The sequence below is a fragment of the Haematobia irritans genome, chromosome 3 (genome assembly GCF_050003625.1).
Source record: "Haematobia irritans isolate KBUSLIRL chromosome 3, ASM5000362v1, whole genome shotgun sequence".
NCBI lineage: Eukaryota > Metazoa > Arthropoda > Insecta > Diptera > Muscidae > Haematobia > Haematobia irritans.
Window position 1 is genome coordinate 132,264,469 of NC_134399.1, and position 25,460 is coordinate 132,289,928.

Sequence of the window (25,460 nt, forward strand, 5' to 3'; positions counted from 1 at the left end):
TCTTCTCTTTGAGGCTCCGCAAGCCAAATCTGGGGATCGGTTTATATGGGGGCTATATATAATTATGGACCGATGTGGACCAATTTTTGCATGGTTGTTAGAGACCATATACCAACACCATATACCAAATTTCAGCCGGATCGGATGAAATATGCTTCTGTTAGAAGCTCCACAAGCCAAATCTTAGGGTCCCTTTATATGGGGGCTATACGTAAAAGTGGATCGATATGGCCCATTTTCAATACCATCCGACCTACATTGATAACAATAGCTTGTTTCGTTCGGAAGTTAGCGTGATTTCAACAGACGGACGGACGGACGGACATGCTTAGATCGACTCAGAATTTCACCACGACCCAGAATATATATACTTTATGGGGTCTTAGATCAATATTTCGATGTGTTACAAACGGAATGACAAAGTTATTATACCCCCATCCTATGATGGAGGGTATAAAAACAAAAAAATTGGTTGAAAGGGAATGTTTGTTAAGCCGGTCCGTTTTACATCTGCATAACCGCCCTACTTCTGTATATAAACGAAAAAAAACAAGTAGTCTGATTTGTTTGAAATGTACGAGACACGTCTGTGGAAACCATGGAGTGATTAATCAGTACTTCAGTTTTTGTGCCAGACTTCCCCTCTTTAAAAGTAGGGTCAGGGGAAGTGTTCTCGAATTTGTTTTCAGATCGAAAGGTATGGTTGACGATGTTAACGAAAATATTCTTCGGAAGTCGCAGCGAAGCGGGCCGAGTTACGCTAGTCGTCTTTAAATTTGTTAACTTTTTAAAAGCATAAAATCATTCAAAAATAGGATGTCACCCAACACTTATGGATAGAATCTTTGGAATCGGGCATTCGTGTAGTTAAAAATTCAAAAATCTCAGTAAAATCTCGTTATTTTAACGAAGCGTTATCGAAATGTCAAATATGGAATAAAATTTAGCACAATTTTCAATCCATAAAACAGTTCAATGTTTTCGGTATATCCTTCGGGCTTCAGTGATTCGGAATCAATGCCAAACTCAGACAACATCTTTGGAACCGGACATGCTTTTTTTCCAGCGTAAGCCAAGTATGTTATGGCTACAAAAGAAACCAACTCAAGGATTTCGAAATTAATAATCAGAGATGGTCAGTATCAAACCTTACTAGGTTTGCGACTATCGCAAAATTTCAATTCTCAGAAATGTTCATAAAATTATTAACGGATTAAAAAAACAAAGAGTAGACTAGAGAATAGACTTATTTCAATGGGAGACCTCAAGCCAAAATTACTATATCCTACTCGATGATGCAGTAAACGTGACGATCTATACACGCTCATAATTAACCTTGCACAAATTTCTGCAGAAACTCACAGCAACGAAAAACCACTACTTAAATCTTGCATAAGTGAACTGCTGTTTAGAGAGATTTTTTTTATACCCTGCGCCACACTGTGGAACATTATAAAGGGTGATTTGTTAAGAGCTTGATAACTTTTTTTAAAAAAAAAACGCATAAAATTTGCAAAATCTCATCGGTTCTTTATTTGAAACGTTAGATTGGTCCATGACATTTACTTTTTGAAGATAATTTCATTTAAATGTTGACCGCGGCTGCGTCTTAGGTGGTCCATTCGGAAAGTCCAATTTTGGGCAACTTTTTCGAGCATTTCGGCCGGAATAGCCCGAATTTCTTCGGAAATGTTGTCTCCCAAAGCTGGAATAGTTGCTGGCTTATTTCTGTAGACTTTAGACTTGACGTAGCCCCACAAAAAATAGTCTAAAGGTGTCAAATCGCATGATCTTGGTGGCCAACTTACCGGTCCATTTCTTGAGATGAATTGTTCTCCGAAGTTTTCCCTCAAAATGGCCATAGAATCGCGAGCTGTGTGGCATGTAGCGCCATCTTGTTGAAATCATATGTCAACCAAGTTCAGTTCTTCCATTTTTGGCAACAAAAAGTTTGTTAGCATCGAACGATAGCGATCGCCATTCACCGTAACGTTGCGTCCAACAGCATCTTTGAAAAAATACGGTCCAATGATTCCACCAGCGTACAAACCACACCAAACAGTGCATTTTTCGGGATGCATGGGCAGTTCTTGAACGGCTTCTGGTTGCTCTTCACTCCAAATGCGGCAATTTTGCTTATTTACGTAGCCATTCAACCAGAAATGAGCCTCATCGCTGAACAAAATTTGTCGATAAAAAAGCGGATTTTCTGCCAACTTATCTAGGGCCCATTCACTGAAAATTCGACGTTGTGGCTCGTTAGTAAGTCTATTCATGATGAAATGTCAAAGCATACTGAGCATCTTTCTCTTTGACACCATGTCTGAAATCCCACGTGATCTGTCAAATACTAATGCATGAAAATCCTAACCTCAAAAGAATCACCCTTTAAGTTAGTGCATATGTTTGTAACACCCAGAAGGAGATGAGGTAGACATATGGTGTCTTTGGCAATAATGCTCAGGGTGGTTCCCTGAGTCGATATAACCATGTCCGTCTGTTCGTCCGTCCGTCTGTCTGTGAACACATTTTTGTGATCAAAGTCTAGCTCGCAATATAAGTCTAATCGCCTTCAAATTTGGCACATGTTCCTTTCTTGGGTCAGAATAGAACCCTATTGATTTTGGAAGAAATTGGTTCAGATTTAGATATAGCTCCCATATATATCTTTCGCCCGATATGCACTTATATGGCCCCGGAAGCCAGAGTTTTGGCCCAATTTGATTGAAATTTTGCACTAGGAGTACATTTAGTAGTATCTTCATGTGTACCAAATTTGATTGAAATCGGTTCAGATTTAGATATAACTCCCATATATATATTTCGCCCGATATGCACTTATATGGACCCAGAAGCCAGAGTTTTATCCCGATTAGCTTGAAATTTTGCACAAGGAGTACAATTAGTCATGTGTGCCAAATTTGATTGAAATCGTTTCAGATTTAGATATAGCTCCCATATATATCTTTCGCCCGATATGGACTTATATGGCCCCAGAAGCCAGAGTTTTGGCCCAATTTGGTTGAAATTTTGCACTAGGAGTAATATTAGTAGTATAGTCATGTGTGCCAAATTTGATTGAAATGGGTTCAGATTTAGATATACCTCCCATATATATCTTTCGCCCGATATGGACTATTATGGTCCTAGAAGCCAGAGTTTTGGTTCAATTTGGTTCAAATTTTGCACACGAAGTACAATTCATAGTATAGTCATGTGTGCCAAATTTGATTGAAATCGGTTCAGATTTAGATATAGCTCCCATATATATCTTTTGCCCGATATGGACTAATATGTTCCTAGAAGCCAGAGTTTTGGCCCAATTTGGTTGAAATTTTGCACTAGGAGCATAATTAGTAGCGTAGTTAATTGTACTCACTTTGATTGAAATCGTTTCAAATTTAGATATAGCTCCCATATATCTTTCGCCCGATATGGACTAATATGGTCCTAGAAGCCAGAGTTTTAGCCCAATTTGATTGAAATTTTGCACTACGAGTACAATTAGCAGTGTAGTCAAGTGTGCCAAATTTGATTGCAATCCGTTCGGATTTAGATATAGCTCCCATATATAGCTTTCGCCCGATTTACACTCATATGACCACAGAGACCAATTTTTTACTCCGATTTAGTTGAAATTTTGCACAGGGAGTATAATTAGCATTGTAGCTGTGCGTGCCAAATTTGGTTGGAATCGGTTCAGATTTAGATATAGCTCCCATATATATGTTTTTCTGATTTCGAGAAAAATGGTCAAAATACCAACATTTTCCTTGTTAAATCGCCACTGCTTAGTCGAAAAGTTGTAAAAATGGCTCAAATAAACTTCTAATACATATATATCGAGCGATAAATCATAAATAAACTTTTGCGAAGTTTCCTTAAAACTGCTTCAGATTTAAATGTTTCCCATATTTTTTTACTAAAATTGTGTTCCACCCTAGTGCATTAGCCAACTTAAATTTTGAGTATATAGATTTTGTAAAAGTCTATCAAATTCTGTCCAAATCGAGTGATATTTAAATGTATGTATTTGGGACAAACCTTTATATATAGCACCCAACACATTTGACGGATGTGATATGGTATCGAAAATGTAGATCTACAAAGTGGTGCAGGGTATAATGTAGTCGGCCCAGCCCGACTTTAGACTTTCCTTACTTGTTTTAAATTTACCTTTTGTTTATTTAGAGCTAATCTCCATACTAATCAAAAATCTTCAAAACTAGCTAGTCATTCGATGGTACAATAAAAACTTAGACGAACATTATAGACCACCCAAAACCCAAAAATTCACGAATGCGAGATGTAAAATTAGTTGAGTTTTCAATAAATATAACGTAAAAGTAAATTTTTTCCATACCTTTTATCGGGGAGACAAATTAAATTAAATTTATCAAGTATATACGGCCGTAAGTTCGAATAGATCGAAATAAATTCGTACAAACATATCTCATTTCCCCGAATTTATTTCGGCATAAGACGGCTATCATGTAAAACCTTTTTTCGGAAGGTTCAAGTGTGGTTTACTTTTGGCTTTAGTGAACTGCCTGAATTTATTCTTATAATTGGTTGATAGTTTTGCTCCAAGTAGAGGATGCTGATGAGGAATGTGGTACTTCCGTAACGTGCGTCCATCCAACCATTTTGCAGTCTATAGGGCTTTGCCAAATAAATTTGACAAACATTCTTTTCCTCTGTTGGTTAAGCTACACTTGTAGTTTAGTCAATGCATGGTTTTAAGCTGAAATCAAAAAAAAAAAAAAAAAACAATGATTAAAAGAAAAAACCAACAATAACAAACCAAACGAATGAAATAAAATTTTGACAAAAATTTCTATAGAAATAAAGTTTTGGCAAAGTTTTCTATAGAAATAAAGTTTTGACAAAGTTTTCTATAGAAATAAAATTTTGACAAAGTTTTCTATAGAAATAAAATTTTGACAAAATTTTCTATAGAAATAAAATTTTGACAAAATTTTCTATAGTAATAAAATCTTTAAAACATTTTCTATATAACTACAATTTTGACAAAATTTTCTATAGAAATAAAATTTTGACAAAAATTTCTATACAAATAAAATTTTGACAAAATTTTCTATAGAAATAAAGTTGTGAAAAAAATTTCTATAGAAATAAAATTGTGACAACATTTTCTATAGAAATAAAATTTTTACAAAATTTTCTATAGAAATAAAATTTTATCAAAATTGTCTATATAAATAAAATTTTGACAAAATTTTCTATAGAAGTAAATTTTGACAAAATTTTCTATATAAATAAAATTTTGACTATAATTTCTATAGAAATAAATTTTGACAAAAATTTTTATAGTAATAAAATTGTGGCAAAACAAATAAAATTTTCTACAGAAATAAAATTGTGACAAAATTTTCTATAGAAATAAAATTCTGACAAAATTTTCTATAGAAATAAAATTTTGACAAAAGTTTCTATAGAAATAAAATTGTGACAAAATTTTCTATAGAAATAAAATTTTGACAAACTTTTCTATAGAAATAAAATTGTGACATAATTTTCTATAGAAATAAAATTTTGACAAAATTTTCTATAGAAATAAAATTTTGACAAAATTTTCTATAGAAATAAAATTTTAACAAAATTTTCTATAAAAATAAAATTTTGACAAAATTTTCTATAGAAGTAAATTTTGACAAAATTTTCTATAGAAATAAAATTTTGACAAAATTTTCTATAGAAATAAAATTTTGAAAAAAAAATTCTATAGAAATAAATTTTGACAAAAATTTCTATCGTAATAAAATTTTCACAAAATTTTCTATAGAAATAAAATTTTGGCAAAATTTTCTATAGAAATAAATTTTGAAAAAAATTTCTATAGAAGTGAAATTTTGACAAAATTTTCTATAGAAATAAAATTTTGACAAATTTTTCTATAGAAATAAAATTTTGACAAAATTTTCTATAGAAATAAAATTTTTACAAAATTTTCTATAGAAATAAAATTTTGACCAAACTTTCTCTAGAAATAAAAGTTTGACAAAATTTTCTATAGTAATTAAATTTTGACAAAATTTTCTATAGAAATAAAAGTTTAACAAAATTTTCTATAGTAATAAAATTTTGACAAAATTGTCTATATAAATACAATTTTGACAAAATTTTCCATAGAAATAAAATTTTGACAAAAAATTCTATACAAATAAAATTTTGACAAAATTTTCTATAGAAATAAAGTTGTGACAACATTTTCTATAGAAATAAAATTGTGACAAAATTTTCTATAGAAATAAAATTGTGACAAAATTTTCTATAGAAATAAAATTTTGACAAAATTTTCTATAGAAATAAAATTTTAACAAAATTTTCTATGTAAATAAAATTTTGACAAAATTTTCTATAGAAGTAAATTTTGACAAAATTTTCTATAGAAATAAAATTTTGACAAAAATGTCTATAGAAATAAATTTTGACAAAAATTTCTATAGTAATAAAATTTTCACAAAATTTTCTATAGAAATAAAATTTTGAAAAAAAAATTCTATAGAAATAAATTTTGACAAAAATTTCTATACAAATAAAATTTTGACAAAATTTTCTATAGAAATAAAATTTTGAAAAAAAAATTCTATGGAAATAAATTTTGACAAAAATTTCTATCGTAATATAATTTTCACAAAATTTTCTATAGAAATAAAATTTTGACAAAATTTTCTATAGAAATAAATTTTGAAAAAAATTTCTATAGAAGTAAAATTTTGACAAAATTTTCTATAGAAATAAAATTTTGACAAATTTTTCTATAGAAATAAAATTTTGACAAAATTTTCTATAGAAATAAAATTTTGGCAAAATTTTCTATAGAAATAAAATTTTGACCAAACTTTCTCTAGAAATAAAATTTTTACAAAATTTTCTATAGAAATAAAATTTTGACAAAATTTTCTATAGAAATAAAAGTTTGACAAAATTTTCTATAGTAATAAAATTTTGACAAAATTGTCTATATAAATACAATTTTGACAAAATTTTCCATAGAAATAAAATTTTGACAAAAAATTCTATACAAATAAAATTTTGACAAAATTTTCTATAGAAATAAAGTTGTGACAACATTTTCTATAGAAATAAAATTGTGACAAAATTTTCTATAGAAATAAAATTGTGACAAAATTTTCTATAGAAATAAAGTTTTGACAAAATTTTCTATAGAAATAAAATTGTGACAAAATTTTCTATAGAAATAAAATTGTGAAAAAATTTTCTATAAAAATAAATTTTTGACAAAATTTTCGATAGAAACAAAATTTTGACAAAGTTTTCTATAGAAATAAAGTTTTCACAAAACTTTCTATAGAAATAAAATTTTAACAAAATTTTCTATAGATATAAAATTTTGACAAAATTTTCTATAAAAATAAAATTTTGACAAAATTTTCTATAGATATAAAATTTTGACAAAACTTTCTATAAAAATAAAATTTTGACAAAATTGTCTATAGAAATAAAATTTAACAAAATTTTCTAAAGAAATAAATTTTGACAAAATTTTCTATAGAAATAAAATTTTAACAAAGGTCTCTATAGAAATAAATTTTGACAAAATTTTCTATAGAAATAAATTATATAGAAATAGAATTTTGAGAAAATTTTCTATAGAAATAAATTTTTCTATGGAAATAAAATTTTGACAAAATTATCTATAGAAATAAAATTTTGACAATGTTCTCTATAGAAATAAAATTTTGCTGAAACTTTCTATGGTAATAAAATTTTGACAAAATTTTTTATGGAAATGAAATTTTGTTAAAATTTTCTATAGAAATAAAATGTTGACCAAATTTTCTAGAAAAATAAAATTTTGACAAAATTTTCTATTGTAATAAAATGTTGCCAAAAATTTCTATGGATATAAAATTTTGGTCGATTATTTTCGGCTCGAGTGGCTACCATGATTACGAACCGATATGGACCAATTTTTGTGTGATTACCGATCGGCTATATATAACTATAGCCCGATATGGACCAAATTTGGCATGGTTGTTAGCGGCCATATACTAGCGCAATGTACCAAATTTGAACCGAATCAGATGAATTTTGCTCCTCCAAGAGGTTCCGGAGGTCAATTTTGGGGATCGGTTTATATATGGGCTATGTATAATTATGGACCGATAGGGACCAATTTTTGCATAGTTTTTAGAGATTTACTAACACCACGTACCAAATTTCAGAGGGATCGGATAAATTGTGCTCCACCAAGAGGTTCCGGAGGTCAAATTTGCGGATAGGTTTATATGGGGGCTCTGTATAATTATAAACCGATATGGACCAATTTTTGCATGTTTGTTAGAGACCATATACTAACACCACGAACCAAATTTCAACCTGATCGGATAAATTTTGCTCCTCCAAGAGGTTCCAGAGGTCAAATCTGGGGATCGTTTTATATTGGGGCTTAACAACCAATTATTGCATGGTTGTTAGAGACCACATACTAACACCACGTACCAAGTTTCAACCGGATTGGATGAATTTTTCTTCTCTAAGAGGCTCCGCAAGCCAAATCTGGTGGTCGGTTTATATATGGGCTATACGTACAAGTGGTCCGATATGACCCATTTGCAATACCATCCGACCTACATCAATAACAACTACTTGTGCCAAGTTTCAAGTCGATAGCTTGTTTCGTTCGGAAGTTAGCGTGATTCCAACAGACGGACGGACGGACGGACATGCTTAGATCGACTCAGAATTCCACCACGACCCAGGATATATATACTTTATCTGGTCTTAGAGCAATATTTCGATGTGTTATAAACGGAATGACAAAGTTAATATACCCCCTTCCTATGTGGAGGGTATAAAAATGTTTAAAATTTCTTTGGTCAAAATTTGGTTTTCTGCACTAAGTTTACGACTTCTGCGACATAAGTATTATACCGTCGTAAATATATGTCACAAAAGTCACAGTTTGCGACAGACCAAACCTGCTAATAATCCTCCCATAGATTCAAAAAGTGGGCACTCCAAATTTTTTGCATTAGCGTAATATGTCTATTAATATTCCATGTTCTCAAACTATATAATGAATTCATTATGCATACATTAATGAGCTATGCGTACATGAATATAAATGACAATATTTCAGTACAAAGTTGATAAATATGCCATTGACATTTAATCAAATGCCAGTACTATTTAAGTTCCTAGTCCCTAAACATATACGATACAATTAAAATGAGTCTATTACTAAGTTCTTTTTTAGTCGGATTAATTTTTATGTGGATCTATGGTCGTTGGCGAAATCGGCGTTCAATTGCATTATGCAGACACTTTCCAGTGAACAAATTTCATATATCTTTAGGATTTGGTCCTATAATGAAAGCAAAGGGTAAATACAGAAGGCATTGCTAAGGATAATGGATATTTTGAAATATTTTGAAAGGATTCTTTTCTTTTTAATGTGTAAGAAAAGAACTTCAAAGAAAGCGAATAGTGAACAACATTTTATAGCGTGTATCAGGTATCCCACTATGATATGATTGTCAACGATATCCCAGGAATGTTTGCCTAGTGTTATGCAGGCGCAAATACCAAAAGTGAATAAAACTAAATATGCTCTAAATTCGATAACCAAGACCAAGTGACTTTAGATAAACCATTTATCTCATATATCATATATAGCAGTAGTGATGCGAGGGCTATCGCAGTGACTAAAATGCAATAAAGTTTAATGCTCACGGATAAAAGAAACAAGTATATAAGGCCGTAAGTTCGGCCAGGCCGAAGTTTATGTACCCTCCACCAACACTTGCCAATGGCAAGGTATTCTAAAACTTCCTAACACCGTTTTCTAAATTGCAAGGTAGTCCATACGTGGTATATATTAAACTAAACAAGTATATACAGTAGTAAGTTCGGCTGGGTTTATAAGGGGGCTATATCAAAAACTGTACCGATACACAATTTATTCGGCACACCTCTTTATGGTCCTAGAATACCACTAGATTTCAAATTTCAGGTAAATTGGCTAAAAACTACGGATTCTAGAAGCCCAAGAAGTAAAATCGGGAGTTCGGTCTATATGGGGCTATACCAAAATATGGACCGATACTCACCATTTTCGACACACCATTTTTGGTTTTAAAATACCTCTGGATTTTAAATTCCAGACAAATCGGATAGAAAATACACATTCTAGACGCCCAAGAAGCAAAATCGGGAGATCGGTCCATATGGGAGCTATACCAAAACATGGATCGATAGGCACCATTTTCGGTACACTTTTTGATGGTCCTAAAATACCTCGAGATTTCCAATTTCAGCAAATTGGATAAAAACTACGGTTTTTATAAGCCCAAGACCCCAACTCGGAAGGTCGGCTTCTATGGGGACTATCTAAAAACTTGGACCGATATGGCCCATCTTCGAACTTGACCTGCCTGCAAACAAAAGACGAATCTGTGCCAAATTTTAGGATGATAGCACCATTATTGAAGGCTGTAGCGTGATTACAACAGACGGACATGCTTATATCGTCTTAGAATTTCTCCCTGATCAAGAATATATATATTTTCTATAGTCGGAAATCGATATTTCGACGTGTTACAAGCGAAATGACAAACTCATTATACCCCCGTCACCATTCTATGGTGGTGGGTATAAAAAGGCCGATTAAATACAAATAAATAAAGTTTGACAAAATTTTCTATAGAAATAAAATTTTGACAAAAGTTTCTATAGAAATAAAATTTTGACAAAAGTTTCTATAGAAATAAAATTTTGACATTTTCTATAGAAGTAAAATGTGGATAAAATTATCTATAAAAATAAAATTTTGACAAAATTTTCTATAGTAATAAAATTTTGACAAATTTTTCTGTAGAAATAAAATTTTGATAAAATTTTATATAAAAATAATATTTTGACAAAAATATTATTTCTATATAAAATTTTGATAAAATTTTATATAGAAATAATATTTTGACAAAATTTTCTATAGAAATAAAATTTTGACAAAATTTTCTATAGCAATAAAATTTGACACAATTTTCTGTAGAAATAAAATTTTGATAAAATTTTATATAGAAATAAAATCTTGACTCAATTTTGTATAGTAATAAAATTTTGACAAAATTTTCTATAGTAATAAAATTTTGACAAAATTTTCTATAGAAATAAAATTTTGACAAAATTTTCTAAAGTAATAAAATTTTGACAAAATTTTCCATAGAAATAAATTATATAGAAATAGAATTTTGACAAAATTTTCTATAGAAATAAATTATATAGAAAAAAAATTTGGCAACATTTTCTATGGAAATAAAATTTTGACAAAATTGTCTATAGAAATAAAATTTTTACAAAGTTCTCTATAGAAATAAAATTATGCTGAAACTTTCTATGGAAATAAAATTTTGACAAAATTTTTTATAGAAATAAAATTTTGCTAAAATTTTCTATAGAAATATAATTTTGACAAAATTTTCTATAGTAATAAAATTTTGCCAAAAATGTCTATAGATATAAAATTTTGGTAGATTATTTTCGGCTCGAGTGTCAACCATGATTAGGAACCGATATGGACCAATTTTGGTAGGTTTGTTAGCGACCATATACTAGAGCAATGTACCAAATTTCACCACGTACCAAATTTCAACCGGGTCGGATGAATTTTGCTCCCCCAATTGCTCCGGGGGTCAAATCTGGGGATCGGATTAAATGGGTTTTATTATACCCACCACCATAGAATGGTGACAGGGTATAATAAGTTTGTCATTCCGTTTGTAACGCATCGAAATATCGATTTCCGACTATATAAAGTATATATATTCTTGATCAGGGAGAAATTCTAAGACGATATAAGCATGTCCGTCTGTCTGGCTGTCTGTTGTAATCACGCTATCGTCCTGAAATTTGGCACAGAATCGTCTTTTGTCTGCGCGCAGGTCAAGTTCGAAGATGGGCTATATCGGGCCATGTTTTGGTATAGCCCCCATATAAACCGACCTCCCGATTTGGGGTCTTTCGCTTATAGAAACCGTAGTTTTCATCCAATTTGCGCGAAATTGAAAATCTAGAGATATTTTGGGACCTTGAAGAGGTGTGCCAAAAATGGTGAGTGTCGGTCCATGTTTTGGTATAGCCCCCATATAAACCGACCTCCCGATTTGGGGTCTTTCGCTTATAGAAACCGTAGTTTTCATCCAATTTGCGCGAAATTGAAAATCTAGAGGTATTTTGGGACCTTGAAGAGGTGTGCCAAAAATGGTGAGTGTCGGTCCATGGTTTGGTATAGCCCCCATATAAACCGACCTCCCGATTTGGGGTCTTTCGCTTATAGAAACCGTAGTTTTCATCCAATTTGCGCGAAATTGAAAATCTAGAGATATTTTGGGACCTTGAAGAGGTGTGCCAAAAATGGTGAGTGTCGGTCCATGTTTTGGTATAGCCCCCATATAAACCGACCTCCCGATTTTACTTCTTGGGCTTATAGAAACCGTAGTTTTTATCCAATTTGCCTGAAATTGGAAATCTAGAGGTATTTTTGGGCCATAAAGAGGTGTGCCGAAAACGGTTAGTATCGGTCGGTATTTTAGTATAGCCCCCATAAGAACGATTTCCCGATTTAACTCCTTAGGTTTCTAGAAACCGTAGTTTTTATCCGATTTGCCTGAAATTGTAAATATTCTCGTATTTAAGGCTCACAAAAACGTGTATCGGATTAAGTTTTTATCGGTCCATTTGGTAATGCCTCCATATAGACCAATTTCACTTCTTGTGAGTATAGAAGGCGCACTGATCATGAAAATTGCTTGAAACTCAATGTAAAATTTCCAGATTTTATTTTTCGGGTGAAAATCTACAGATTTAAAATTTCAAATCAAGACGTTATTTTATAATTTTCTTGCACACTTTCAAGAGATGTTAATGATTCCTCTAAAACTCAAACAAAAATGGTTCTTATAAATCCAGGATCTGATATAGTCCTCATAGGTGAAATCTTTAAATGTATCTTCGGGAAGTGTCCTCAAGTCCTCCTGAAATTTCAAAGGAAATCCTAATATTTGGTTCATGGTGGTGGGTATTTAAGATTCGGCCCGGCCGAACTTACTGCTGTATATACTTATTTATATTAATACCGGTATGAACCAATTTTTGCATGGTTGTCAGAGACCATATACTAACACCACGTACCAAATTTCAACCGCATCGAATGAATTTTGCTCATCCATGAGGCTCCGTAAGTCAAATCTGGGCATCGGTTTATATGAGGGCTATATATAATTATGGACCGATGTGGACCAATTTTAGCATGGTTGGTAGATACCATATAAAGGGTGATACGGTAAAAATTTGGTCAAGGGAAAACGCGTTTAAATCGGTGAAATCTTTTATTTAAAAAATCAAATTAAATTTCTTTTTCAAGTTCAATTAGTATAAAATTCAGGAAAAATATTCAGTTAGGCTTTCGCTTTTCCAAATCCGAATTGCCGGGCCTCACGCTTGACACCTGCCATCAGATTTTGTACAGCCACCTTGTCCACCTTCTTCGCCGCAGAAAGCCAGTTTGCCTTGGACTGCTGCTCGTCCTTAGCAGTTTTTTTGGTCTTCTTTAGGTTCCGTTTGACAATAGCCCAGTATTTCTCCATTGGGCGGAGCTCTGGCGTGTTGGGAGGGTTCTTGTCCTTGGGAACCACCTGCACGTTGTTGGCGGCGTACCACTCCATGGCCTTTTTACCGTAATGGCAAGATGCCAAATCCGGCCACAACAGCAGACGTTTATTCAAACACTCTTCCACGTAAATTTCTTGGTTGACAGTCCCGGAATCTATGAAAATGCTGCTTTTCAAGCTACAGGTACAGATGGCTTGCCAAACCAGATATTTCTTTGCGAACTTTGACAGTTTTATGTGCTTGAAAATATCTGCTACCTTTCCCCTTCCTTTTGCCGTATAAAACTCCTGTCCCCGAAAGCTGCTTGTAGTCGGTTTTGACGTAGGTTTCGTCGTCCATTACCACGCGGTCGAACTTCGTCAGCATCGCCGTGTACAGCCTTCGGGATCGCGCTTTGGCCATCGTATTTTGTTTATCATCGCGATTTGGAGTCACTACCTTCTTGTAAGTCGATAGTCCGGTTCGTTTTTTGGCTCGATGCACGGTTGTAGACGATACACCCAGCTTATTTGCGGCATCTCGGAGAGAGAGGTTAGGGTTTCGCTTGAAACTACCGGCAACTCTCTTTGTCGTCTCAGCGGCTTCCGGTTTTCGATTTCCCCCCGATCCAGACTTCCTGGCTGTCGACAAACGTTCCCCAAACACTTTAATTACATTTGTAACGGTTGATTTGGCAACTTTTAGCGATTTTGCCAGCTTTGCGTGCGAGTAGCTCGGATTTTCGCGATGCGCGAGCAAACTTTTGATACGCTGTTCTTTTTGCTTGGACGGCATTTTGACAACTGAAGAGTGAATTCCAAAATCAAAATAGGAGCAACATTCTACACACACCTTCAAAATGAGGGGTGTTCAGGGTTTTTAAATGCAAAATTGGAAGAAATACGTCAAGTTTATATTGACCAAATCACCGTATCACCCTTTACTTACACCACGTACCAAGTTTCAGCCAGATCGGATGAAATTTGCTTCTCGTAGATGCTCCGCTAGCCGAATTTGGGGTTCGGTTTATATGGAGGCTATATATAATTATGGACCGATATGAACCAATTTGTGCATGGTTGCTAGCGGCCATCGTATAAATCGTATAAATTTTGCTCCTCCAAGAGGCTCCAGAGGTCAAATCTGGGGATCGGTTTATATAGGGGCTATATATACCCAGCAAAAAAAGAGCTTCCAAAAAAGTAGTTTGGATCCCCAATCTGTGATCCGGAAGTAGTGCAAACTTGGATCATTTCCAATGAATTTTACATGGGCTTGTCATAGGACGGAAGTACTCCCTTTTTGGATCCTTTGCATTGATTTAGAAGTTGTACCCTCGAAGTTAATTTGAATGAAGAAATTTAAAAAGCGAAAAAAAAATTTTTTTCAACCTATTAAATTTTTTTTTTCAACCATATTTTTTATTACACTATTATTTTCCTATTATCTTATTTTGTACAATTTGAAAAACTTTTTCGAGAACCAGGGGTTGAACCTGGGTTTGATGGCACCATAACAGAACGCCTTAGCACACTCAGCCACAAACGCCATTGAACATAAAGCGTCGAAAGGTTAATTCAAATGTTTGTGATATGATCGTAATACGATACAAGGAATAACATTTTAATTGCTTCTCGAGATGTTCTTTATTAGTATGAACGATAAAGTAAGAAACGCAGGTTCAAATCTCACCAGCGACAATTTTTTTATCAAATATTTTTCTAAAAAAATATTTTTTTATGTTATGCATGGTTTTTATTCTTGTATTTTCGGCATATATTTTCGTATAAATATATTTTTTTCTACTAAAAATCAACAAAAAAAAATTAAAAATTCTCGTAATTTGCAAAACCTTCTCAAAAGAACTTCCATGGAAGCGAAAAAGTCAAACGGCATAGGTTCAAATCCCAGCGGGGATGAAATTTATTTTTTGTTTATTATTATTTTTTTACTTTTTTTTATTAATTTTCTATTTTTTTATTAATTTTCTATTTTTTTTTTATTAATTTTCAATTTTTTTTTTGCAAATTTTTATTGTTAAAAATTTACACTTAAAATAGACTTTCTAATACTTGTCCACAAGGACTGTAGCGGAAGTAGAAAAAAGCATTGGGGGATCCCATGATGCGCTTTAGAAGAAATGTTTGTGGACTTGTCCAAAAGGACTGCATCGGAAGGGGGATTCTGGGATGGGCTTTAAAAGAAATGTTTGTGGAACAACTTTCCATTTTTTTTTGCTGGGTAATTATAGACCGATATGGACCAATTTTTGCATGGTTGTTAGATACCATATACTTACACCACGTACCAAGTTTCAACCGGATCGTATGAAATTTGCTTCTCTAAAAGGCTCCGCAAGCCAAATCTGGGGGTCGGTTTATATAGGGGCTATACGTAAAAGTGGTCCGATATGGCCCCTTTGCAATACCATCGGACCTACATTAATAACAACTACTTGTGCCAAGCCCACATCCTATGGTGGAGGGCTTGGCACAATTTTTATACCCCCCATCCTATAAAAATTGCCGCATCTAAAAATTCTGCCGTTTTATTTTGAAATCAATAAAAATACGTTTTCTTTCGATATGAAATTAATATTTTAATAAAAATGACATTTGTAAAATAATAGAAATAACATTCGGTTGTGAAGACCAGCCGTGAGTGGTGATAACTAAGTTACAGTTACTACAATTAATTGCGGCAGGTCGTGTCATCCGAATTCAGACAAAAATGTTCAAAATTGAAACAGTTAATTCCTACAACTGTATGTTTTCTATCACAAACGTAAATCCATTGAAATAGATGAAACATTGTAGTAAAGGCCCACGTATTATTGTAAATATAGTATATTTATTGGGACAATTGATATTTAATTATAAATGTAGAATTTTCATTACTTCAACCGATTTCCAACCACCCTCTTCTGTGTGTGTATGTCGGCCAATTTTTGCATTATTATTATAGGGTATGTACTAACATCACGTACCAAATTTCAATTGGATCGAATAAAATTTACTACTCAACTAGGCTCCGGAGTTCAAATCTGGGGATCGGTTAATATGGGGCGCTACACCCAGAGAAGGGATATGATAACCTCAAACATATTTAAAGAGCGCCATGTAGCATTTTCGTTTTTGTGACCCCTTAAAAGTGTATTTTCGCCCTACTGTAAATTGAGTTTTTAAACTTATGGGGTTTTGTCATAAATCCACAGATATATGCTTGAAGCAAAATGTGTTTGGGAGTATATGTTACAGAAGCAATTTGTGTTTTTTGTGAGTGTACTTTTTTGTTTTATTATTAATTTTAGAAGTCGTCAGCGAATTTACAAGGCTTACCGAAACATATGGTAAAAATTTATTGCACCACAGTGGTCCATATATCTTTCTGATTACTTCTGATCCGGTTATCATTAAGGAGATACTAACATCAAGACTTTGTATTGATAAAATAGATGTGGTATATGATGGCTTAACTTATACACTTGGTAATGGATTAATAACACAAAATGGTAAGTCAGTGTTGAGTGACTGTATGACTGTATGACATCCTAATGGCATTTCCTATTGCAGGCGAAGAATGGGTACGCGAGCGCCGAGTGATGAATGGTGCATTCAAAATTTCAAACTTACACAACTTTTTGCCAATAGTAAATAGTCGTGTAAGGGGTATCTTTGATTATATCGATGGGGATATTGAAACTGGAGTAGATATTCCACTTGTATTATATATACGAACATTGACGTTGACAATTTCATTTGGTAAGTTCTTTGCTTTGTTATAGATTTTACATACCTTAATGGATAGAAACAAAAAAAAAAAAAAAAACAAGTATATACGGCCGTAAGTTCGGCCAGGCCGAAGCTTATGTACCCTCCACCATGGATTGCGTAGAAACTTCTACTGAAGACTGTCATCCACAATCGAATTACTTGGGTTGCGATAACACTTGCCGATGGCAAGGTATCTTAAAACTTCCTAACACCGTAATATATGCCACATAGTCCATACGTGGTATATATTAAACTAAATAAGGCCGATTAAATAATAAGGCCGAATATAATTAAGTTTAAAGTTTCTATAGAAATAAAATTTTGACAACATTTTCTATAGAAGTAAAATTTGGAGAAAAAAAATTCTATAGAAATAAAATTTGGAAAAAATTTTCTATAGAAATAAAATTTTAACAACATTTTCTAAAGAAATTAAATTTTGACAAAATTTTCTATAGAAATAAAATTTTGACAAAATTTTCTATAGAAATAACATTTTGACAGTGTTTTCTATAAAAATAAAATTTTGGTAGATTATTTTTGGCTCGAGTGGCAACCATGATTATGAACCGATATGGACCAATTTTTGTGTGATCGGGGATCGGCTATATATAACTATAGACCGATATGGACCAATTTTGGCATGGTTATTAGCGGCCTTATACTAACACCACATTGCAAATTTCAACCGGATCGGATGAATTTTGCTCCTCCAAGAGGCTCCCGAGATCAAATCTGGGGAACGGTTTATATGGGGGCTATATATAATTATGGACCGATATGGACCAATTCCTGCATGGTTGCTGCATACCATATACTAACACCACGTACCAAATTTCAACCGGATCGGATGAATTTTGCTCCTCTAAGAGGCTCCGGAGTTCAAATCTGGGGATCGGTTTATATGGGGGCTATATATAATTATGGGCCGATGTGGACCAATTCCTGCATGGTTGCTGGATACCATATACTAACACCACGTACCAAATTTCAACTGGATCGGATGAATTTTGCTCCTCTAAGAGGCTCCGGCGTTCAAATCTGGGGATCGGCTTATATGGGGGCTATATATAATTATGGGCCGATGTGGACCAATTATTGCATGGTCATTAGAGAACATATACCAACACCATGTACCAAATTTCAGCCGGATGGGATGAAAATTGCTTCTCTTAGAGGCTCCGCAATCCAAATCGGGGGATCGGTTTATATGGAGGCTATATATAATTATAGACCGATGTGGACCAATTTTTGCATGGTTGTTAGAGACCATATACTAACACCATGTACCAAATTTCAGCCGGATTGGATAAAATTTGCTTCTCATTTAGGCTCCGCAAGCCAAATCTGGGAATCGGTTTATATGGGGGCTATATGTAGTTATGGAGCGATATGGACCAATTCCTGCATGGTTGCTGGATACCATATACTAACACCACGTACCAAATTTCAACCGGATCGGATGAATTTTGCTCCTCCAAGAGGCTCCCTAGATCAAATCTGGGAATCGGTTTATATGGGAGCTATATATAATTACCGACCGATATGAACCAATTTTTGCATGGTTGATAGAGACCATATTCCAACATCATCTACCAAATTTCAGGCGGATCGGATGAAATATGCTTCTCTTTGAGGCTCCGCAAGCCAAATCTGGAGATCGGCTTATATGGGGACTATATATAATTATGAATCGATGTGGACCAATTTTTGCATGGTTATTAGACACCATATACCAACATCATCTACCAAATTTCAGCCGGATTGGATGAAATTTGCTTCTCATTTAGGCTCCGCAAGCCAAATCTGGGAATCGGTTTATATGGGAGCTATATATAATTACGGACCGATGTGGACCAATTTTTGCATGGTTGATAGAGACCATATACCAACATCATCTACCAAATTTCAGGCGGATCGGTTGAAATTTGCTTCTCTTTGAGGCTCCGCAAGCCAAATCTGGAGATCGGTTTATATGGGGGCTATATATAATTATGAACCGATGTGGACCAATTATTGCATGATTATTAGACACCATATAGCAAAATCATCTACCAAATTTCAGCCGGATCGGATGAAATTTGCTTCTCTTTGAGGCTCCGCAAGCCAAATCGGGGGATCGGTTTATATGGAGGCTATATATAATTATAGACCGATGTGGACCAATTTTTGCATGGTTGTTAGAGACCATATACTAACACCATGTACCAAATTTCAGCCGGATCGGATGAAATTTGGTTTTCTTAAAGGCTCCGCAAACCAAATCGGAGGATCGGTTTATATGGGGGCTATATGTAATTATGAACCGATATGGACCAATTTCTGCATGGTTGTTAGAGACCATATACTAACACCATGTATCAAATTTCAGCCGGATCGGATGAAATTTGGTTTTCTTAGAGGCTCCGCAAACCAAATCGGAGGATCGGTTTATATGGGGGCTATATGTCATTATGGACCGATATGGACCAATTTCTGCATGGTTGTTAGAGACCATATACTAACACCATGTATCAAATTTCAGCCGGATCGGATGAAATTTGCTTCTCTTAGAGCAATCGCAAGCCAAATTTGGGGGTCCGTTTATATGGCGGCTATACGTTAAAGTGGACCGATATGGCCCATTTGCAATACCATCTGACCTACATCAATAACAACTACTTGAGCCAAGTTTTAAGTCGATAGCTTGTTTCGTTCGGAAGTTAGCGTGATTTCAACAGACGGACGGACGGACGGATGGACGGACATGCTCAGATCGACTCAGAATTTCACCACGACCCAGAATATATATACTTTATGGGGTCTTAGAGCAATATTTCGATGTGTTACAAACGGAATGACAAAGTTAATATACCCCCATCCTATGGTGGAGGGTATAAAAAAAATGATGATAATAATAGCAAACACTGACGTTTTCTGGTCATGTGAAGTAAAAATTTTGATTAGTCCTCATATATTAAACTATTTTTAGATTTGACTTCTTGGCATGGTTGGCCTGTCGCAAACTGTGACCTTTGCAATATACATTGACGGCGGTAAATCTAATGTAGAAAACCTACATTTAAATAGAACAAGTATATTGTTGAAATTCGTTTCAACAAAATCATTAATTTTTTCAACTTGTTATTGAATTGAATTGCATTTACCTGAAGTAACAATATAATATAATGAATTGTAGTATTAATAATCGTATTGAATTATTCGAATATCTTCAAAATTAAGATACATATATATGGCAACTATTTATACATGAATTTATCGATAACTGCCTCTTCTCAAATAGATAGAATTTCTCCATTTTTAAAATTGTTGCTCTAAAAGATAAATGAATTTTCACTCAATTAATCATAACGCCTGCGCGCGAACCATATTAGATTTTTACTTGTGCTTGAACATCTGAAGTGGTAAGAAGCCAAACACTGTAAATAAACCTACCTCAAACTGAAACCTCCATTACTTTTCTTATTTATTTGCATATTTTCTAACTGATAAACTTTTGCGGAGATACGCTATTAAAACGATACAGTCCACTTGTAGAATACCGCATTTGTTCATGGTCCTATCGATCCGTCAAGGAACGTTGAGAACTTGGTTTGCATTTAAACATTGGATCACGTCCACCGCCTAATACGCTACATATTTTTTCTACTGAATATTATGGAGAAAAGGTACGTACAATTTGATGAATTGTGAACGGTCAGGGAAATCAGTGTTTGGTATAAAATTTATCCTGAGTTGTGAGAAAATGTTGGTGATTGCATCTCGTGCCACCGCTGTTAACAATCTGAATGTTTAAATTGAAAAGCACACAGTCATCGCCCTGTTAAAATTATTGTACACCATCTAGATTATAAAGTAACTTCTGAAAGTTACTCCACTTTATCGGTTCTTAACGAACACTGATTAATCATCTGCGTGTGTTACACACCGTACCATACTTATATTGAAGTATCATTTTGGAATTTTCTTGTGAAAAGGAAGATAAAATGTTGCAGAGAATGTCTCTTTAGGTTTGCTCCTCATTGTATGTTAATGTACCTGTAAATGAAAGTGCAAAAACAGCACAACATATATTGCTGTCAACAATTTGCTTTTTACATCAAAACAGAATTGCTGTTTCCATACTGAGAAAGTGACTCATTTTTATCAATAGTTATACTGTAAAACATATGCCTGTTACACTGAAAGGCAACCTAAAAATAACATTAACATTTACCTACAAACGAACCACAGCTCAAAATAATCTAACATAATTATATTCGTTACAACAAAACCACCCAGCATTTTATTTCTAACCTTCAGACATTTGCAATAGCCATTCTTCTGTTGTGTACCGCGACTTTCATACTCACTTGCATTCTGCATAGGAACATATCCATCAACCTCGTATGCAGAAATCAACTGTAACTTGTGTTGATAACATTTGCCTGCTATGCAAAGAATAGTGTCAGAATCAACCAAATGTTTTCTATAACATTGCATAATTAGACTAACATCCCATGATATATGCCCGCGACAGCACTCACCCGACTGGCACACCAACAAAGACCGTTTAGACTTATTTAAGTTGGGGCGACAAAGCCAAACTACGAATATTTGTCTTCGATTAGAAAAACGAAATCGTCTATCTATATTGAACGTTAATGCCGTTGGTTGAAAAAGTAAAATATCCCTTTATATATTTGGGAATTAAGAGCACAACGCTCTCTTCTTGATTGCCATACTTCCCTCCTTCGAATAAAGACTCCAACATCATTATATTAATCGTTATGTACATTAGACACATGGATATGCCACCGACCACAGCAAAATTTGACAAAGAAGTAGGAGAAAAATCTCAGGAATGAAATATCCCTTAAGTCGACAGCGCAGCCCAAACTCTCTTAAGTAGAACAAAGAGGTGTTGTATACATGTGAGAGTTAACTTTCTCTTTGTCTATCGACTTTGTGGTTTCTCAACTCTTGCATCTCGTGGTTGCCATATACTTTATTAATACAAGACAAACATTTAAGGAGAAAAGGAACTTCGTAGAAGTGCTTTCAAAGTATAATGAATTATTCATTAAATCATATTGGCTTCGAACAATACAATTCGAAATAATATATTTCAGCAATTTATGTCCCATAACCACTAATAATTATTTCATGGCTGTGGGGCCTTTCGAATACAAAGTTATTCTCATATATATGCGATTTGCCATACATGTTCATCGACCACACGAAATTAGGGAGGGTCAACATTGAGAGAGCGAAGAATGAATGAACGTGATTTTTGTCTGGTCCTCATTACAATTGAAAGCTGCTAAAATGAAGATGTGCTAGACATAAGAGGGAACTAGAAAATAAATTGTTGGAAATTAAAAGAAGTTGTCAAAGAAATGTTGTGAAAATTAACTTTCAAACAATAAAGGAATTGACGGAGAAGTGTTGAGAACATTAAAGAACGTGGAAAAATAATAATTTATGAACAGAAAGCGTGAGAGACTTACGAAGGAAAGAAAAAAGACGTTTGGAATTAAGCGAGCAAGTGAAAAAAGGCAATGAAGTATACGGAACACAGGTTTGCAAAGGAATGTCTGGGACGGAAAGGCAGAGAGGAAAATTGGTGGTGAAGATTTTTGGATGTGCATGGACTAATTTACGTGAGGCTTCCATAGCTTGAGATGTACTTGCTTTGTTAGTTGATGGTTTTTGTCTAACGGTGTACCAATAAGGTGAGACTGTGGTGAAGAGGGGCACGGCCACGGGTGGAATTCTTGAGTGGGTGAGTGCTAGAAGAGTAGAGATGCCGTATGCACATAGTAAAAAATCCAAATAGAGAAGAGTGTTAACATTTTGTATATGCATCGTGGTAAATATATTCATGATCTGTCTATTGGAATTATATTATATGCACTGAGAAAATATTGTTGTGGGACCAAAGATTTCATGTCCTTAAAATACAAATGCAAATTTTGCTTAGCATAAAAGACGCATTTTTCTAATATAAAGTTTTTTCTTTGTCCAAAAGTCGATGAACTTTTCAATGATGTCGTACTGTCCTTATAATTAAGTGACTTGATTTGAAAAGTGGTATCAAAAGCAGAAAGAAAAACATTTTTGGGTGAGGTCAACTTGACTTTAATAATTCAGAAAAAATCTTTAAAATTAATGAATTTGTCTTTAAATTTGTTGTCATTTTGCATCTTCAGTACAAAGCAAAAAATCGTTCAATAATAGGACATGTTTTTCAACACTTTATTTTAAAGACTTATTTTACTTGAAACATATCATACACAGGAAAAAAAAATAAACTACATTTTGGGAAAAATGCACTATCTCGTGCGAAAAATTAACTAAATTGTATTCCAAATTTTGAAATTCATTAAACTAACGAAAATTTTCCGACCTTTTTGGATTTTTAATTAACATTTACGAAATTTATCTTCCTCGAAAAGGAAAAATGAACTGAAAATAAAGGAGAAATCTTAAGCGCCAGATCATTCCCAATTTAACCACGCTGTAGTTCTTTCTTACTATATTTGAGAAGTGTATGAAAAATTTCTTCTGTTTTATTTCAATTGAACTAATTTGTATGCCATTGAAATTTTACTGCCATTTAGTTTTGAGTCTTGGAATGAGGAAAATATCGTTGGTCTGGGAAAAATTTCTTACAAAATTTGAAGAATGAACTAAAGCAACGTAAAATTTGTGCACTAAATATTAGTTCATTTTAGCATCAGTTTTGCAACAGATTTTTTTTCGGTTTAATTTTTACTGGAAATCGAGTCTGATTTGGAAAATAAAGTTGTCGTGGACTCGTTTTTAAAAGACTTAATGACATATGGAAAAAAAAAGCTGAAAAAAAAAACAAAAAATTAAAATTTGCAAGTACACACAACCCAAATTTAAAAGAGAATTTTGTCTTTAAAGTATCCTTACGTGTATTCTCCGCTTCTTTGGCTCGGAATCAATACCAAAATTGTTAAAGTAAAGACACAATCTTTGGAACCGGGTATGTTTTTTTTTTTTTTTTTTGAGTGTGAATATACGGGTTCAATTAAAACTGGGAATACTTACTCAAATTAAAATCATCTTTATACATTTCATTGGTGATTGTAATCCCAAATGTGGGGATTTGTAATTTTGTATTTATGTGGCAAAAGTGGTTAAGTCTGGTACAGAAAATGAATAAAACCCAAATTTGATTATTCAATGTATGAAATAGTAAGCGGTTTAAGGTGAGCGAGTATTCAAAAGAATTTTACTCATAATACTGAGGAATTCTGTACTACTATTTTGCAACGTTCGAGAATTTACTTTAAACCTTGGCAAGCCGCCGTATAAATGGAACAAAATTAAGTCTTTGAGTGTTTTGGACCGAAAGTTTATATAAGATTTGTTTTTCGAATCGCCTCAATTTAATAGGTTTTTAAAAACCTTGCCTAACTGCCGGAAAAAAGTTAAGAAATTAAGTTTTGAAATATTTAATTATTCATAATTATTTTTTACTACTTTTTGATTCTTCGATACGATTACACAGAAGGAAAAGATACGCTGATGTATGTAAATAAGTAGTACCTTCAGGGGGAATTGAAACATATTGGAAATAATATTGCAATTTATGCAACTTGAATAATACGTTTATATTAAATTGTCATTTATGAGAATTTTCCTTATCATAAGAGCAGAGGCGCCAAATTGTTATCATTTGTCCTCTCGCGAAAAATTTTTTGGAACTTACTGGGATTTTTTATACCCTCCATCATAGGATGGGGGTATATTAACTTTGTCATTCCGTTTGTAACACATCGAAATATTGCTCTAAGACCCCATAAAGTATATATATTCTGGGTCGTGGTGAAATTCTGAGTCGATCTAAGCATGTCCGTCCGTCCGTCCGTCCGTCCGTCCGTCCGTCTGTTGAAATCACGCTAAGTTCCGAACGAAACAAGCTATCGACTTGAAACTTGGCACAAGTAGTTGTTATCGATGTAGGTCGGATGGTATTGAAAATGGGCCATATCGGTCCACTTTTACGTATAGCCCCCATATAAAGGGACCCTCAGA

The 25,460-nt window shown here is 33.5% G+C and overlaps 1 protein-coding gene across 1 annotated transcript in view; it reads left to right on the forward strand.

Annotated features, from left to right (window-relative positions):
• Positions 1 to 9,184: 9,184 nt before the first annotated feature.
• The window catches only part of LOC142230080 (putative cytochrome P450 313a4), a 36,710-nt gene continuing 20,434 nt past the window's right edge, over positions 9,185 to 25,460 (forward strand). Inside the window, exons 1-3 of the mRNA XM_075300708.1 lie at positions 9,185 to 9,373; positions 16,949 to 17,149; positions 17,211 to 17,399. Coding sequence (XP_075156823.1) covers positions 9,220 to 9,373; positions 16,949 to 17,149; positions 17,211 to 17,399 — 544 coding nt within the window. The 5' untranslated portion in view covers positions 9,185 to 9,219. The remainder of the gene's footprint in view (positions 9,374 to 16,948; positions 17,150 to 17,210; positions 17,400 to 25,460) is intronic.